The sequence below is a fragment of the Oryctolagus cuniculus genome, chromosome 14 (genome assembly GCF_051225735.1).
Source record: "Oryctolagus cuniculus isolate XC-2025 breed Fujian yellow rabbit chromosome 14, ASM5122573v1, whole genome shotgun sequence".
Lineage (NCBI taxonomy): Eukaryota > Metazoa > Chordata > Mammalia > Lagomorpha > Leporidae > Oryctolagus > Oryctolagus cuniculus.
This window is the reverse complement of record NC_142880.1, coordinates 75,659,614-75,678,716: the sequence shown is the minus strand read 5'-3', so window position 1 is coordinate 75,678,716 and position 19,103 is coordinate 75,659,614. Positions and strand designations below refer to the sequence as shown.

General features: G+C 43.9%; 1 protein-coding gene across 5 annotated transcripts in view; it reads left to right on the top strand.

The window, feature by feature from the left end:
* Window positions 1-19,103, top strand: part of CDC20B (cell division cycle 20B) — a 60,330-nt gene that overhangs the window by 40,054 nt on the left and 1,173 nt on the right. The window contains exons 7-12 of one of the 5 annotated variants that reach the window (XM_008262208.5): window positions 2,054-2,250; window positions 4,450-4,544; window positions 8,336-8,561; window positions 11,972-12,097; window positions 12,663-12,780; window positions 17,350-17,489. In XM_008262208.5, the coding sequence (XP_008260430.3) occupies window positions 2,054-2,250; window positions 4,450-4,544; window positions 8,336-8,561; window positions 11,972-12,097; window positions 12,663-12,780; window positions 17,350-17,489 (902 nt within the window). Of the gene's footprint in view, window positions 1-2,053; window positions 2,251-4,012; window positions 4,286-4,449; window positions 4,545-8,335; window positions 8,562-11,971; window positions 12,098-12,662; window positions 12,781-17,349; window positions 17,490-19,103 lie in introns of those variants that run through there. The other 4 variants (XM_089313171.1, XM_089313169.1, XM_089313168.1 and 1 more) reach the window with 4 other exon arrangements.

Sequence of the window (19,103 nt, the reverse complement as noted above, 5' to 3'; positions counted from 1 at the left end):
CATGTGAGTAGCAAGGGCCTAAGCATTCAGGCCATCTCCTACTGCTTTCCCAGACACATTAGCAGGGAGCTGGGTTGGAAGTGGAGCAGCCAGGACTTAAACTGGTGCCCATATGGGATGCTGGTGTTTCAGCCAACAACTAAACCTGATATGCCATACTACCAACCTTCTATTTTTCTATTTTTCTAAGGAGGTTTCCTATGTTTTTATTCAACTGTTTTCTTATCTTACAGAGACAATAATAGCTGTTGTAATGTCTTTGTCTGATATTTCCTATAACTTAGGTCACCTTGAGGTTTTTATCTATCAATTATATTTTTCCTTTGTATAAACAAGGCTTTGAATTGTGTTCTGAACATTATAGATGTTATACTGTATTCACTCTGGGTCCTGTGGAAAATACTAATGTTTTTATCTCAGTTAGGGCCACACTTGAAGTTTGTCTTATACCTTTGGGTGGGTCTTCAAATTTCAGATCAGTTATTTAAGCCTTGACTATACTGGTTTGGGTCTGTCCATCATATATGTGGGTCTGAGTCAAGACTGAGATTGGAATGATGTACTTATCTGCTTTTTGTTAATACAACTAAACCCCTAAGACAGGCTACTTATGAAGGAAGAAGGCTTATTTTGGCTCACACTTTTAAAGGTTTGCAGTCCAAGATTGGAGGGGCCCCATTGGTTTGACTGTATCAAACACTGGTTTGACTGGGGAATGATAATGGCAGAGTGTATATGAGAATTGATCTTATGGTGATCCAGGAAGCAGAGAGAGAATGGTTGGGCCAATGAAGGCTTATATAACCAACCCTCTCAGGAGAACTGCCTTCTAATGGCATGCCCCCAGTGACCTAAGGATCTACTAGTGGGCCAACTTTCTAGACACCATAATTTGATCAAGCCTCCTGTAGTACCATAAAGCAATGGCTTTGGGGTTTAAGCATCTTCATGAGTTCATACTACAGCAAATGGATATTTCAAACTTCCCTTCAGTTCTCAAAGCCTTTGCCAAGCTAATCTGCAACTCCTCAGCACTGACATGATGTAGGGGTTAGTTATTATGCTTACAAGCAGAGGATCCCTTTCTCTGGCTCTTTGCCATCCAGGACTTGCCCTTATACTCAGGCCACCTCAGGCTCCTTTCTCTGGATCCTCTGACCAGAAAGATGGAGTCTCTCTGTCAAAACTCGGCTGCAGGTGCTACTCCCTGTCGGGAACCTGCACTCTGGGAAAAGCTGTGTAAGGAGGAAAATGGAAACTCACCCTTGGGCAGGTTTTTCTCCATATTTTGGCTCCATTACTTAGCTTGACTGCTTTTTCTTACTTTTTGGGATCCTCACGTATTTGTTTTTTATGTTTTGTCCAGAGGTTATAGCTCTTATTAGTGAGGGAGATGCATTATGGAGGGGCTTAAGCCACTATAGTGGAACTAATGCGTTTCACCATTTTGTACTGGTATGTGTCAGTCAGGATAGGAGTCTCTGTCTGATGAGAAATAACATGGGGTATATTTTAAAAGTGGTCATATATGAATATGGTTTCTCAGTTGATGAGTTTTTATTAATATAACTTAGAGAATGATGCTGAGATCTTCTAGGTACCATGAATGAGCTATTGCCTCCTCTAGATAGTCTCCCCTTGGGTGGTGCTTTTGATTAGAAATGATGGTGGCACATCTCATTTAGATGACTTAATCCAAGCATGTCTTCATAAGAATTACGTGTTTTTAATGTTTAGTGAGCTGTTAGATGAAGTCCATGTCTACTAATTATGGTGGTTGGATCTAGTAGGTTCTTTAAATACCCTAAATTAGTATATATAAGCAAAATCCAAATTTGTTTATTTGAACAAAACTCATATATCCTGTGAGTCTTGGTAACAGACTATTTCAGTTTTCATTTTTGAACTAGTGATCTGCTTGGCTCCCAGGATTCAGCTTTCCCACCAACAATGGGGAAGATGCTAATCTTACTCTCCAACTATAAAGATGTTTATTTCAAAGTATTTTTATTTGGTTTCACAGTCACCCTAAGTTGAAGTACTTTTCTTATAGATCTGAATATCCTGGACTGGAATTTTCAAAATCTTGTTGCTATAGCCCTTGGATCTGCTGTATATATTTGGAATGGAGAGAACCACAGTGGGATTGAAAACATAGACTTAAGTTTCACTTGTAACTATATATCTTCTGTGTCCTGGATCAAAGAGGGAACCTGCCTGGCAGTTGGCACCAGTGAAGGAGAAGTGCAAGTACTTGACCATGTTTTTCCTCATTGTGTTCTCTGTATAATTACTAGATAATTAAAACTGACTTTTAAAAAAATATTCATTTATTTGAAAGGCAGAGTGACAAAGTGAGAGAGAGAGAGAGAGAGAGAGATAGAAATCTCACATCCACTCATCCACTGGTTCATTTTCTTTCTTTCTTTTTAAAGATTTTGTTTTTATTTATTTGGGAGGTAGAATTATAGTCAGAGAGAAGGAGAGACAGAAAAAAAGGTTTTCTATCTGCTGGTTCACTCCCCATATGGCACAATGGCTGGAGCTGAGCTGATCTGAAGCCAGGAGCCAGGAACCAGGAGCCAGGAGCTTCTTCCTGGTCTCACATGTAGGTGCAGGGGCCCAAGCACTTAGGCCATCTTCTACTGCTTTCCCAGGCCATAGCAGAGAGCTGGACAGGAAGAGGTGCAGCCAGGATGTGAACTGGCACCCATATGGGATACTGGCAAAGCAGGCAGAATCTTAGCCTACTGTGCCACAGTGCTAGCCCCAATTGGTTCAGTTTCTAAATGCCTGTAACAGCTAGAGCTGGGCCAGACTGGAGCCAGGAGCCCCAGCCAGGTCTCCCATTTGGGTGTCAGGAACCCAAGTACTTTGGTCATGATGCACTGCCTCCCAGGCACATTAGCAGGAAGCTATTTCACAAGTGCAAACTAGACAGGCCTTGAACCAGCACTCCTGTATGGGATGTAAGTGTCTTAAACGATGGCTTAATGCTGTGTGCCACAGCATCTTCTTCTAAAATTGACTTTTAACAACAGGTTAATATAGAATAGAAGAACCAGATGAGGCACTTGGAGCTGTGGGGAGTGAGAGGTGATACCATTCTGTGTTTTCTGAATGGCATCTAGTGAGGACCTCAGGATACCCTACAAAGTCCGTAGGAAATGAAATTTACAGATAAGTTTGTATTGGCACAAAATTGTTTGAAATTCATGGGTAGTGTTTCATAATATGTATTTTCTGCAAACTTTTTGAAAACTCCTTGTACTTAGTTTTCCCACACAATCTTTCTTTCTGTCACATTTCACTTGTATTTTCAAATAAATATTTTCTGAAGCTAAACCTGGGCTTGTAGGCGCCCCAGTTGTGGAGAGAGGAAGTTCCTTTTCCTTTTCCAATTCTCCTTTCTCTCCTGAAACAGTGATCAGGAGTAGGATTACATAAAATGAGTACTTTTTGTTTTTCCTAAATAGGCTCCATGAAATGAACATTTATCAAGCTCCCATCAGTCTAATTTCATTATTTATTAGCGTCAGCTACTAATGTGTTGGATCATTTAAGAGGACCAATATGGCTCTCACACATTTCTTAACTTTGCAATGATATTGCTTATGTTACGATTTCTTCTTAGACCAAAGTTACCATTTATTTTTGACGGATTGGAAGAAGCCTGTTAGCACTAATTGGAATGTCTGACTCTTGGAAGTGTCCAGGCACCCATGTTGTGTTAGTACATTTATTGGTAACTGTAGTTTGGAACTTCCACAATTTATAGGGAGCTAGAAGTGTGACAATGATTCTCAGCCACTGGCTGCACATTGAGTTTGCCTGGGGAGCTTTAAAATAAATGCCACATCCCCAGGCTCTACTCTACCCATTAAATCAGAATCACTAACATCCACAGAGTTTTTTTTTTTTTTTTAATCAAGACCTGATTAGAGGTTGGGATTTTTTTTTAAAGATTTATTTATTTATTTCAAAGGCAGAGTTAGAGAGAGAGAGAGAGAGGAAGTCTTCTATCCACTGATTGACTCTCTAAATGGCTGCAATGGCAGAGCTGGGCCAATCTGAAGCTAGGAGCCAGGAGCTTCTTCCAGGTCTCCCACGTGGCTACAGGGGCCCAAGGACTTGGGCCGTCTACCACGGCTTTCCTAGGCCAAAGCAGAGAGCTGGATTGGAAGGCGAGCAGCCAGGCCTCATGGGATGCTGGCACTGCATGCGGTGGCTTTACCCGTTATGCTATAGCGCCGGTTCCACTTCCACAGTTTTACGAATTCCCCAGGTGATCCTAATTTGGAGTCAGAGTTGAGGTCTGCTAGCTAGAGCTAAAGGTTCTGAGTTTTCACTTAGGGGCAATCATGTATCCGGCCTTTGAGAAGAGAGTGGGCTGTGAAAATGTCAATGCCACAAAACTCTGCTTGTTCTTTTTTTTTTTTTTTTCTCCAGTTGTGGGATGTGGTAACTAAAAAGCGGCTGAGAACCATGCTTGGTCATTTATCAGTAGTCGGGGCTCTGAGCTGGAACCATTGTATCCTCAGCAGGTAAGAAGCTTCTTACTGGAACCAGTTATGTTTGTGTCACCACCTGACTGTGGGTGCTGAGTGAACAGAATGTAGTATTTACAACCAAAACTGAAATGACACAAAACAGGACCTCAGACTTCACATGGTCACGGCCCTGCCCTCTGAGGCCTGAGCTCTGCTCTAGGTGTGAGTGTTGTCCTGACCACACATCCCACAGTGGCTATTGTGCTCTCAGATAAAAGGTGAGACTCCCTTTAGGCAAAACTTTTCTCTCTGTCGAGTAATACCTGCTAAAATATTTGTTGCTGAAATCAAGTACTTATTGCTAAAAGTATCAATTCTATCAAATATGTTAAGATTTGTGGGGCGTGTTTCTGATTCACAGATCCACTGGAAGGAGTTTCATGCATTGCTCTATTCAGTGGCTCTCAAATTTGAGCAGGCAGAAAAACCACCTGGAGGGCTCCTTAAAACACAGGTTGCAGGCCTCCCTCCAGGAATTTCTGATTCATTATTTCTTATGGGGGCTGATAGTTTGCATTTCTAGTGTCCTGAGTGACACTGATGATTCATCTTTTTTTTTTTTTTTTTTTTGACAGGCAGAGTTAGTGAGAGAGAGAGAGACAGATGCATTTGGTGCATCCCCAAATGGCCGCTACGGCCAACTCACTGAGCCAATCCGAAGCCGGGAGCCAGGTGCTTCTCCTCGTCTCCCATGCGGGTGCAGGGGCCCAAGCACCTGGGCCATCCTCCACTGCCTTTCCGGGCCACAGCAGAGAGCTGGACTGGAAGAGGAGCAACCGGGACAGAATCTGGCACCCCAACTGGGACTAGAACCCGGGGTACTGGCGCCACAGGTGGAGGATTAGCCTAGTGAGCCGCAGTGCCGGCCTGATTCATCATTTTGAGAATTACTGATTTAGTTTAAGGACTTCTATTTAACTAGAAAAGGTGCCGTGTTCCTGTGATCCAACACAATTGGCCTGAATATGTATTGTTTTTAAGAACAGCCATTCATCCTTGTACCATACTTCTTAGTGTAGATTTAAGTTAGATACATTCCAAAGTCTTACACAATTTGTTCTAGTAGCTCAGATGTAAATTTGAGATTGTACTACTTTGTAGTTGTAGGCCTAACTAAAAACCATATCGTTGTAGTCGGTTCTGTACTTTTCCATCTCTCACATGCGTGCAGGGGACCAAGTACTTGGGCCATCTTCTATTGCCTTCTCAGGCCTTAGCAGAGAACTGGATCAGATGTGGAGCATGCAGGACTTGAACTGGTGCCCATATGGGATGCTGGTGCTGCAGACCAGGGCTTCAACTTGCCGTGCCACATAAAGTTATTATAATGATAACAGGGGCCATTTCTGGACTACTGTATGGCAGGCACTGTGCTGTACTCTTCCTGTGAGCACTCCCTGTAGTGATGCTATGTGATGGTTTCTTGTCTCCCGTTAGTTCTTCCAGATGAGTAGCCTGAGACACTAGACGGAACTCCCAGGGTTACCAAGGGACAGAGTCAGGATTTGAACCCAGATGATCTGACTCCAGAGCCCCTATTGTTAATCAGATTGCTGTTCATTGTTGTGCTTGAATAGTTTAAAAAATAATACACTGGGCTTGAAAAATTTTTTTCTTTCTTTTTTAAAAAAACATTTATTTTTATTTATTTGAAAGAGTTACAGAGAGAGGTAGAGCCAGAGAAAGGGGAAGGTCTTCCATCCGCTGGTTCACTCCCCAAATGACCACAATGGTCAGAGCTGAGCTGATCCAAAGCCAGGAGCCAGGAGCTTCTTCCTGGTCTCCCATGTGGGTGCAGGGGCCCAAGGACTTGGGCCATCTTCTACTGCTTTCCCAGGCCGCAGCAGAGAGCTGGATAACAAGTGGAGCAGCTGGGACCTGAACTGGCGCCCTTATGGGATGCTGGCACTGTAGGCCAGGGCCTTAACCCACTCCTCAACAGCAATGGCCCCTGAGAAATTTCATAAATAATTATAGCAAGTTGTTTACTTGTTCCGTGGAGAAAATTAGTCTAGAAAGGGTTCTTTATCTTTGAAATAAATGATGTGATTTTTGTCATTGTTTCAATCAAAGCCATTGAAAGTTGATAGAAGCTTTACCCTCTAATTTGGTGTCATACTGCAGTTTGTTGTGAGATTTGGTTAGTATTAAACTCCTCTTACATATCAGTAATGTAAGCAAAACTGAGAGTAGATCTGTAGATTAATAAGAATATACCAGTTAAATAAAGGAAATAGTGGATTTTTCAAAAAGATTTATTTATTTATATTTAAAGATTTATTCGTTTGAAAGGCAGAGGCAGTGGCCAAAAGAGAGAGAGAGAGAGAGAGAAAGAGAGAGAGAGAGAACTTCATCCACTGGTTCACTCCCCAGATGGTTGCAATGGCCAGAGCTGCGCCTAGCCGAAGCCAGGAGCCAGGAGCCAGGAGCCAGGAGCCAGGAGCTTCTTCTGGGTCTCCCACAAGGGTGTAGGGGCCCAAGGACTTGGGCCATCTTCTGCTGTTTCCTCAGGGCATAGCAGAGAGCTGGATTGGAAGTGGAATAGCTGGAACTTGAACCGGTGTCCATATGGGATGCTGACACTGCAGGTGGCAGCTTTACCTGCTACGCCACAGCGCTGGCCCCTATTTACTTTGAAAGTTGAGTTAGACAGAGAGAGAGAGAGAGAGAGGGAGAGAGAGAGAGAGAGAAAGAGAAATTTTCTATTAGCTGGGTCACTCCCTAGATGGCTACAACAGCCAGGGTTGGCCCATGCTGTAGCTGGGAGCCACGAGCTTCTTCTTGATCTCCCATGTAAGTGCAGGAACCTAAACACTTGGGTCATCTTCTCCTGCTTTTTCCTTGCCATTATCAGGGAGTTAGATAAGAAGTGGGGCAATATGGAGACAAACCAATGCCCATATGGTATGCTGGCATTGCAGGAGGTGGCTTTACCCACTGCACCACAATGCCACACTAAAAATAATGGATTTTTAAGTCTATCATTTTACCATAAATATATACTAAAACAATCTAATTGAGATAATATGAAATATCCCGAGTTCCAAAGAAGTAATATTTCATAGGTACAATATAAAAACTACTGTGAAAGTCTGGTTATCTTCTAAATTTAACTTCATGGTTTCCTACACCATATTAAAACCATCAGAAACATCTCTTTTTTTTTTTTTTTTGTTTGTTTGTTTGACAGGCAGAGTGGACAGTGAGAGAGAGACAGACAGAGAGAAAGGTCTTCCTTTGCCGTTGGTTCACCCTCCAATGGCCGCCACGGCCGGCACGCTGCGGCCGGCGCACCGCGCTGATCCAATGGCAGGAGCCAGGTACTTCTCCTGGTCTCCCATGGGGTGCAGGGCCCAAGTACTTGGGCCATCCTCCACTGCACTCCCTGGCCACAGCAGAGAGCTGGCCTGGAAGAGGGGCAACAGGGACAGAATCTGGCGCCCCGACCGGGACTAGAACCCCGTGTGCCGGCACCGCAAGGCGGAGGATTAGCCTAGTGAGTCGCGGTGCTGGCCCAGAAACATCTCTTAAAGGATGTTTTTTCAATTCCAGATTTGAAACTCAGGCTCACAAATCCATTTCACTTGGGAAAAGAATGGTCCAGGCACAGTACTTCATCCATATTAAGCCAATGAATTGCCATCTGTGTTCTGAATCTCTCCTAGAGGGCCTTGCAGTAGTTCTACTTTGAACAGTGCTTTTATCCATGTTTTCAAATGTTTCTGTAGAGAAAGGGCTTGATCTCTCTGACACATAAACCTGCCTCATCTCTGCCCCCTGCACAGTGGGTCAAGACTGGGCCGTGTTTATCATCATGATGTCCGGGTAGCCCAGCATCGTGTTGGGACACTTGGCCACAAGCAGGCTGTGTGTGCTCTGAAGTGGTCACCGGATGGCAGACTGCTCTCCAGTGGCTGCAGTGATGGGCTGCTGACAATATGGCCCCACGATCCTGGTGCCAGTGCACAGGCCCAGCCACTGAAAGTTATACCTCAGTCCACAGCTGTCAAGGTAAGGAATCCATGTGCTCTCTGAAGTTTCCATTTACTCAGAGACCACCAGGTACCCTTCACGTATGAAAAGAAAACCTTAAGCCAATATTTTGATATTTTTTCAAGCTCTCCCGAAAGACAACCCTACTTTTATTTCCCCACATGTCAGATGTTTTGGTTGTAGGTAACTAAAACCAAAATCAAGCTTGAGCTTAAGCAAAGAAAAAAAAATTTTCTCATATTATGTGGAGTCTTAGGAATATATACTTCTTTCAAATATTTGTTGGATCTAGGGCCTGGAGTATGCCGTCTGAGCCCTGCCTTTTCAGGCCTGGGTTCTGCTGGTCTTTGGTTAGTTTCATTTTTCCTGCAGACAGAGTTGTGGGCACTGTGGCTCTCAGCAGCCTCAGCTTCAGATTCTTCTAGATGTGTGCTGGATAAGGAGCCACCTTTCCTTGTGACTTTGGTGGAAAAGCACCAGAGAGGATGCTGCTCTGTCTTTGGTTGTATTCTTCTCTCTCAATTAATTGCATCCAGAGAGCTGGGCACACTGATGGGCCTGGGTCATGAGCTCACACCCAAGAAAAGAGATCCCTCTCTGGAAGAAGGAGGAGGTGCCTTAGAACTAACCTGATGCTCCCGCATGCTCTGCTTAAGATTTCTTTTTTCTATATTTGCAATTCCTTTTTTTAAAAAAATTATTTATTTATTTGAAAGAGTTAGAGAGAGACACACACACAGAGAAATCTTCCATCTGCTGATTCACTCCCCAAATGGCTGCAATGGCTGGAGCTGGGCCAATCTGAAGCCAGGAGCCAGAAGCTTTTTCTGGGTCTCCTTTGTGGGTACAGGGGCCCAAGGACTTGTGCCATCTTACATTGCTTTCCCAGGTGTATTAACAGAGAGCTAGATCAGAAGTGGAGCAGCCAGGACACAAACTGACACCCATATGGGATGCTGCTTAGTTCCAGTAAAAAAAAAAATCCAAATTTTTCATTTTGGAGACCTTAGTGTCACAAATGCATGTCTTTTTTTTTTTTTTTTTTTTTTTTTTTTTTTATCTTTTATTTAATGAATATAAATTTCCAAAGTACGACTCATGGGTTACAATGGCTTCCCCCCCCATACCGTCCCTCCCACCAACAACCCTCCCCTTTCCCACTCCCTCTCCCCTTCCATTCACATCAAGATTCATTTTCGATTATCTTAATATACAGAAGATCAGCTTAGTATACATTAAGTAAGGATTTCAACAGTTTGCTCCCACACAGAAACATAAAGTGAAAAATAATAGATGATTTTTTTAAAATGATGATGAAATCAGATCAGACCTATTGTCATGTTTAATCCCAGTGAGAGTCAAGTTGGGAATTGAAAATTTCTTTCTTTTTTTTTTTTTTTTTTTTTTTACAGAAGATCAGTTTAGTGTACATTAAGTAAAGATTTCAGTCATTTGCACCCCCATAGAAACACAAAGTGAAATATACTGTTTGAGTACTCGTTATAGCATTAAGCCTCAGTGTACAGCACGTTAAGGACTGAGATCCTACATGAGGAGTAAGTGCACAGTGACTCCTGTTGTTGACTTTACCAATTGACACTCCTGTTTATGGCATCAGTAATCTCCCTATGCACCAGTTATGAGTTTCCAAGGCTATGGAAGCCCCTTGAGTTCTCCGACTCTTATCTTGTTTAGACACGGTCATAGTCAAAGTGGAGGTTCTCTCCTCCCTTCAGAGAAAGGCACCTCCCTCTTTGAAGACCTGTTCTTTCCACTGGGATCTCACTCACAGAGATCTTTTTGCCAGAGTGTCTTGGCTTTCCAACAAATGCATGTCTTGACCTCAACATAGTTCCAGAATATTTACCACTCATAGAGCCAAGAAATGGCTTACCTTATCAACCATAAGAAAGTTTATTAGAATGAAAACTTTAAAGTTATCATAAAGTTTCAAATACAGGTTAGAATATATAGTGACTGCTACTACTACCTAATGCTGGCCCAACAGCTCTGGTTTGTGGTTTTTAATGTTTACAGAACATTGAGAATGATTTTAGATGCACATTCACTTATTAATGACTTAAAAGTAGAAAAAATTGACATAAATAAAATATAAAAAACAAAACAAAATAGATGAAAAAAGCCTAAGTGAAGCAAAACAAGTTAATTTTTAAGATGCCTCGCTGTAAAAAATACAGTGGATTGAACTATTTTTTTCTTTTATTTATTTGAAAGTCAGAGTTACACAGAGAGAGGAGAGGCAGAGAGAGAGGTCTTCCATCCGATGGTTCACTCCCCAGTTGGCCGCAATGGCCGGAGCTGCGCTGATAGGAGCCAGGAGCTTCTTCCGGGTTTCCCACGTGAGTGCAGGGGCCCAAGCACTTGGGACATCTTGTACTGCTTTCCCAGGCCATAGCAGAGAGCTGGATTGGAAGTGGAGCAGCCAGGACTAGAACCGGCACCCATATGGGATGCCGGTGCTTCAGGCCAGGGTGTTAACCTGCTGCACCACAGTGCCAGCCCCGGGATTGAAGTATTAACTGAAAGTCCTCTTCACTATTCTCCAAAAACCAGAGCATGCCGAGTCTTCTGGCAGCTAAAGCCCAGGGGTTCACAGAACAGTCACTAGTGTGTGTCTCCTTATATTCACCACCAACTAATGAATTGGTATAGCAGAAGTGGACTTCAGCAATTGACATATGTATGATTCTTCTCATGCAGTAGCTTCTAGTTTTTGCAAAAATGGCTTGTCCATAGTAAAAGCTAATTGAAAGTAGAGTATTTGATAAAATGATTATATATGTATACATACATACATACACACACACACACACATCTATCATAAAACTGGGACCCATGGAAGATCTTCTGAGCCTTCTGAAATTGAAGGCAAAACTTTGTTTCATAAAATGCCAACATCTTACATGAGGGTACCTAGGTTTGATACCCAGTTACAGCTCCTGTAACTTCCTTCTAAAGCAGACCCTGGGAATAGTGGTGATTGCTCAAGTAGTTGGACACTTGCCTCCCATGTGGGTGACCCGATTGAGTTTCTTGTTCCTGGATTAGGCCTGGTTCAACTCTGGTTGTTGCTGGCATCTGGGGAGTGGACCAGTAGGTGGTGGCATGCACACACACACAAGTACATATGTCTGCCTCTCAAATAAATGTATAAAAATAAATATGTAAATAATAAACTTTCTGCAATTGCTAGCATAACTTGAAGTAGAGTCCTATTAGATGCCTTCTCTTCTGCAAGTGACTTCTAGTTTCTGACAACTAATGTCTGGAGGGTGCAGTGTTCTGTCTTTGGAGAGTAGTCCCAGGAAAGCAGACCCCTGGGACTTCTGCTTACCTGAGTGCATTATAGTCACAAGCTGGCCTTTTCCAAGGCTGACAAGCCTATGCTATTCTTGGGAACTTTAAAGGCCATGGATTGGTGTCCCTGGCAGTCTTCTGTCCTTGCTGTTGGAGGAGGAATGAAGGATGGATGCCTACACGTTTTGGATATAAACACTGGGAAGAGCATCCAGACCCCAAGCACAAACTCACAGGTAAACATCTCTGCTGGAGTTCACCTTCATTCTTATCTTCTACAAATCTTGTGAAAATAATTTCTGGTAGAACATAGGACCCAAGCATGCCTCTTCTTGCTTACCAAGTCCATAAGGAATTTCAGTTCCCAAGTTTCTTTTTTATAAAACCTCTTAATCTGTGAGTCCAAAGGTAATTTAATATAATTTCTTTTCTCTCTCTTCCTCTTGTTCCCATTTTCTTCTTCTCCTTCTCATCTTGTTTCTCCTTCTCCTCCTCCTTCTTCTAGTATTTGCTCCTTTCTCATCACTGCTTTGACTGTGCAACCTGACAGTAGCCTGGGTATTCCTGGCCAGTGGTCATAGTTCACTTAAATTTGTTGGTTTGTTTTTCCTAAGCTTATGCGTATACTTGGCCACTTGTTGCCCTGGGATGAACTCTCCTAGAACTACCATAATTGTCATAACACCCTCATCCTAGCTGTGCCTGGTGAAGGGGTATTAGAGAACACTGTTGCAGTGAGCGCAAGTGTATTCATAATGAACAGAAATTGCCATAATCCTATATTTTTGGCCTTTATAACAGATTTGCTCCCTAGTCTGGCTACCTATGACAAAAGAGATTGCAACTGGCCAAGGTACTCCTAGCAATGATGTGACTGTGTGGACCTGTCCTAGTCTGTCCAGGTCAGGTGCGTTTTTTGGTAAGTCAAGGGGTGAGTAATGCCATGTATGTATAGCAGAGTGAGCTGTCTTTGGCAGGAACAGTTATGTATGAAAGATTTTTCTTCTTCTGGTTCTTGGATGAATCTTAATTGTCAGAGGAAAAAGTCTTCTACCCACCCCATCTCAGAGAGTACAGATGGTGCTTCTGGATTTGACTAAGATTGTTCATCACTGAGAAGTCTCCTCCTTGCATGTGTGTGTGGATGGTGCATTGATAATCTTCAGCAGTGTTTGATCTTTGGAATTAATTAGCATCATAACTCATCTCATTTTGAAGAAAACCCAGCAGTGCAGAACACAAGGAGACCCCAAAAGGGTCAGGCATTGCTGTATGTGTGGAGGCCACAATGACCAAGAGGCTTCCTCTGTGAGCATTTGGACTTTTAAGGCAGACTATTGGTCTTTCTCTGTTTAGTTCTATAAATGTCAACTGTGTCCTGCATACTTCTTGAGAGCAAGTCCTCTTAGGTGCAGTCTGGAGTGTTCAAGGGGCCTCAAGGGTGAGCAGGCATCTCCTACCCAGCCCTGGGAAATGGGAAGACAAAAGCAGTGCTTGAAGAGGGAGCAGGGCACGAGCATCTGGTCTCTCCCAGAACTCTGGCTGTTCTCTTCTTTTTCCTCTCTCCACTCAACCTTGCCTCCTGGTCAATCCCTCAAATTTACTTGTTCATTCTTTATTAAGCACTTTATTAAGGCACTTTTTTGGGGTGCTGGAGGTACACAGGTGAACGAGAGAACCACAACCCTTGCCCTCATGGAGCCTGAACGTTGGTAGGAGGAAATATACAGAAAACAAGTACATTGAGTGTTAGGTAGCACTTACACCACAGTTCTCTGGAGATTCTGCAAATGTTACTTGGCAACAGCAAAACAGCCTTATCAGATACACATTTTCCCTCGCATGGTCAGCCTGGCTGGGCCTTGCTCTTGTCAGCCTCGGGATGACCTTGATGTCCATCAGCAGTTACACTGTGTGGTCTGGTAAGTACGGATACAGGCAACACTTGGCCAAGCCACTCTGGTAGACACACCCAAATGTAAGGGGAGCATGAGTTGGTCTTTTCTATATTTTTAATCATAAGACATGCAGCTCCTTGCACCTTTTCAGGTAGAAAAATATTTTAGGGCTGGCGCCACGGCTCAATAGGATAATCCTCCGCCTGCGGCGCCAGCACCCCGGGTTCTAGTCCCAGTTCGGATGCCGGATTCTAGCTCTCTGCTGTGGCCTGGGAGTGCAGTGGAGGATGGCCCAAGCCCTGGGCCCTGTACCCACATGGGAGACCAGGAGAAGCACCTGGCTCCTGGCTTCGGATCAGTGCGGTGCGCCGGCCACAGCGGCCATTGGGGGGTGAACCAACAGAAAAAAGGAAGACCTTTCTCTCTGTTTCTCTCTCTCTCTCACTGTCCACTCTGCCTGTCAAAAAAAAAAAAAATAAATAAAGAAAAGAAAAATGTTTGAAACCAAAGCTTCAAACCTGGTTCTTTACACAGCCACAATTTCAGCCTATTGGTAGGGCTTCAGTTAGGTGAGGGCATGTGATAGACATGTGAATCAAATTGCTGATGTTGTAGCATTCAGTGTTTCCTGAGCACATTTGGGAGCTCTGTGGCCAGGGAGCATCCTGAGGTTCTTGTCCCGTGAACACACTGTAGGGAGCGTTGCCATGTGCTTGGGTCTGCTTAGATAGCTAATTTCCATTGTGAGTCAGGGACACTGCTCTTGAAGTACACCTTGGTGACTGAGATCTAGATCAGGGTCTTCTAAGCTGGGGATTGTGACTCACTGGATTATCAGTGCAATAGGTCAAGATCAGCTTTAAAAAAAGAAATAGAATAGTAGAGAATGAAAAAAATAGATGGTATTTTGTGAAATTTTTATGAGTTATGTAGTACATATATGTGCCTATGTGTGGGGTCACTACATAAAATATAGCTTTGACTGTGGGTTGTGATCACAAGTTTGGAAAAAGCTGTTCTAGGTGATGATCACACTTTTATCAAGTCTCATTCTGTTAACCTCAGTCATGATACTTCAGGGGAAAATGTTAAAGAGGTCTAACCTGCCTGACCACAAAAAACAAAGAACCTGTTATTGTTCCCAGCTACCAAGTTGTAATTTCTAAGCTTTGAAACAGGAGTAGGCAACTTTCTAGCTCACAGGTGTCACATAGCCTTGGACTTGGTTTCCTCTGTCTATCACACCCCTGTATATAGTCTTCTTTCTGAATGTACCTGCATAACGAAAAAAAATACCTTCAAGGCTTTCAGTGACAATGTTCTTGGGACTTGGGATTGTAAACCCTCAAACAAGACCTTTGGGGCAAAGGTGGCACTTCCCACTACCTAGTAAGTTAAGGTTGTCACTCATGCGAGAGAGGAACTTCATGAATGCTTTCTATTCCATCCCAATGTCATTTCCCAACAAGTTCTAGAAGCCACTGTCCAATTTTCAGGTCGTGGTTTTCAATGCTTGCTTTGGGAAAGATTTGTGATCTTTTATTTTTCTGTTTTCTTTTCTCCTCTTTTCCCCCTTTCCTTTCAACTTCACATAGCATAATAAATAATGAAAACATCTTATCAATGATTGTGTTTATGGGATAGACTTTTCTTTCCTAGGTTTAATTTAAAAGCATCCCTTTATGTTCTACATTTATCCCTGTGAAACAACTATAGCAAGTTGCTTTTCAATTATATGGCTTTGCATTTAAAGCAAAATATGTGACCTTCAATGGAAAAACCGATGCTTCTTTTGCACTGAGTTTATGTGAACTAATGATTAAGGCATTGAACTTGATCCTACCTCTGGCTTTGCCGTTAATTAGCTGTGTGGCCTTGAGTGAGACATTTGATAGTCCTAAATCTTTTTCTTTACATATGGAATGAGGGGACTGTACTGTACCTATGATTCTAATCTTTTGGCACCCATCTCATGTCCCCTTAGGGGCACCTGTTATTGTTTGTTTGTACAAAAGAATATTGAGAATGATTAGTATGGATGGAAAAAGCCTCCAAGTGTGTAAGATATGTTTCCTTCAGGAATGGAATAATGTATACTCTCTCTTTTTTCTTTTATTCATTTTGTTAGAAAGACAGTCCTTTCCCTGGCTCCCCTACAGAAAGATCTCCCATCTACTGATTCACTCACCAAGGCTGGGCCAGGCTGGAGCCAGGAGCCTGGTGTTCTGGTTCTGCCATGGAGGTGACAGGCACCCATGTTTGATACATTCCATGCTGCTTCCCCTGGTGCGTCTTAGCAGGAAGCTGTGTCAGAAGCAGAAGACCTAGAACTCAGACCAGACACTCCAACATGGGATGCAGGTGCCCCAAGTGGCTGTGCCAGATCCCTGCCCATAGAGCATGAACTGCTTTCTGAAATTCCTGCTCTCAGGTTGACTACTAAGCAGTATTGGTCCTATGAGGAGGTAAATACTTGCCTAGTCTGATTTTAGCTGTGCCCTCAAGTATCTGCCCAGATCAAAATCTTGTCTGCTCTCATCCCTTCCCCCATCCTCCCAGCTGCAACCTCCATTTATAGAGCCAGCTTTATTTGAACCTGAATTTTTGATCATTGAAGTCACTATTGGGTTAGCCCAGGTTTGCAAACCATTTTCTAAGGGATGCTCAAGTCAAAAGGACTTGGGTCAAATAAGTTTGAGAAATGTTGCCTCTTATAGCCTCATCTCCAAAACATATCTTAAAAACTAGTTTATTTAATGTATTTGGAGAGAGATATCTTTCATCTGCTGTTTTATTCCCCAAATGACTGCAGTGGCTGGAGCTGGTCCAGGCCAAATACAGGAGGCTGAAACTCCATCTGGGTCTCCTACACAGTGGCAGGAGTCCAAATACCTGGGCCATCCCCCCACTGCTTTCCCAGGCACATCAGCAGGGAGGTAGATTGGAAGCAGAGCAGTGGGATTCAAACTGGCTCCCCAGAGTGAGATGCCGGTGTCACAGGCAGCAGTTTAGCCACCTGTGCTGTCTGCTGGTCCCTAGGTTAAGGTTCTTGAGATGAGGTCATCCTGGATTCTCCAGGTGGCCTCCAAATTCAGTGCCAAATGTCCTGCTAAGAGACAGGCAGAGGAGGACAGAGGTACAGAAGAGGGGATGATGTGACCACGGGGGTGATGTGGCCACAACTGCAGGATTGCCAGTGGCTCCAAGAACTAGAAGAGGCACATTGTGTCCCCTAGAGCCACCACAGCCCCACAGACCTGGAGATCCCAGCTTTCCTATCTCCAGAGCTGTAAGAGAATCAATTCCTGTCGCTTTAGTAAGCCATGCAGTTTGTGGTCATTTGTTAGGGAGGCCACAGGACACTGGTACAGAAGCGAAGAGCAGCAGAAGGGAACTGAGCAAAGCCTCAGCTGCTCAAGAGGTCAGGAGTGTCGCCTGTGTTGGCCCTGACTGGTGTTTACCTAGCATGGCTCAGTAAAAGCTGCCTCTGAACTTGGTGTGCCAGGGAGTGTGGCCCCTCTTCGTCATGCCTGAGTTCCTCGGCAATGGCCTTTGTGATGTGGATGTGAAGTCTCTCCTTCCTCCGCCAGGCCACAGAGGCAGAGTGCTGCACCTGGCTTTGAGTCCAGACCAGACCCGGGTGTTCTCTGCTGCAGCTGATGGGACAGCCTGTGTATGGAGCTGCTGCTGGCCACCCCGTCCCTCTGAACTTCAGTCTCCTCCATCCTAAGTGAGGATAACCAGATTGGCCTTGTCTCCTCCAAGGGGTTGGTAGGGGAAATGAGACAGGCTGAAGCCCTCTTCCGATGGGCATGGCTGTGCATATTCCTTTATTTGCTGTTTCCTCCCATTGCATTTCCCAGAGGTTGTCTTGGACTTCTTTTATTCTTTCTCAGCTTTACTCATCTTTCTTCCTCCTCATTCTCCTCTTTTACGTCCTCCTCCTCCCCATGTCTTCCTTTTTAGATGTCTATTTTCACTAGTTTAGTCAATACAATGTCTATAGTACAGATTTCTTTTTTTTTCAATGATTTATTGGGAAGGCCAAGTGACAGGGAAGGAAAGAGGGAAGGAGAGAAGGAGGGAGAATGAGTGAGGGAGAAAGCAGAGGAGTGGGGGGTGGGGAAGAGAGAGCGAGAGCGCGAGAGAGAGACAGAGATTGATTTTCTACTGATTCACTGCCTAAATGCCTGCAATAGCCAGCAGGACCAGGTTGAAAGCCAAGGGCTAAGAACCAGGAACTCCATCTGGGTTTCCAACATGGGTGGCAGGGGTCCAAGTACCTGGATTGTCGTTTACTACCTTCCAGGTGCATTAGCCAGAAGCTGGATTGGAAGTGGAGTAACCAGGACTTGAACCAGTGCTCCCATGTGGGGTGCAGGTGTCTCAGGTGGTGGCGGAATCCACTGCACCATGTACACTTGCTAAATAGCAGATTTCTAGCTCTTCTTTCCAGTTGACTTTTCTACCAAGCTCTCACCTCATATTGCTGGCTGCTCTGGATATTTCCTTTTCAAGATCCTGTCCCATCTTTAGCTCAAGCTCAGTACATTGAACACACAACCCAATTCACTTGAAGAACACTTAGTAAAATCTTACAGTGTGCTAGGCAGAATATATATAATACATATTATTTCCTGTTAAAACTAGCTCTCCTATAGGACTCCTTTTTCTCTGTCTTGGTTCATTTTGTGTTGTTATGACAGAATACCCAAGACTGGGTAATTTTTAAGCAATAGAAATTTATTTGGCTTACAGTTGTGGAGGTTGGCGTGTCTAAGCATGGCATGGGCATGATGCAGCATCACCGCATGGAAGGTGGAAGGGCAGGAGAACTCGTGTAGCGAGACAGAGGGGGCCGCTTTTATAACAAGCCCTCTACTGAGGCCCCTGAGAAAGAGTTAATCACCTCTCGTTAGGCTCTCCTCCCGACACGGTGGCCCTGGGGTTTGAGTTTCTAACACAGGAACCTCAGAGACACATTCAAACCACAGCCCCCTCTTCACAGCCTCATCCGTAGCCTGGTCAGCTGGTCATGCAGGGCCGCCTCCTGATCACTCTGCTCCACCTTGGCTTGCTTTACCCATCGTTCTCTTCTCTTTTGTTTCACCTGGTCATGTCCTGAACCTTCCATGACTCTCTGTTACCTAAACCCCTTGACCTCAGCCTCTGCAGTGCTGAGCCCAGAACTTGACGTTAGAGGACCTACTTCTTTGCTCTGTCGTGTACTGATTGTGTGACCTTGGCTGGGTTGCAACATCTGTAAGAATAGAAATTTGGATTTGATCACTGCTAAATGTCCTCAAAGTTTTATTTTTTTAGTTAAATTTTTTGTTGTTGTTGA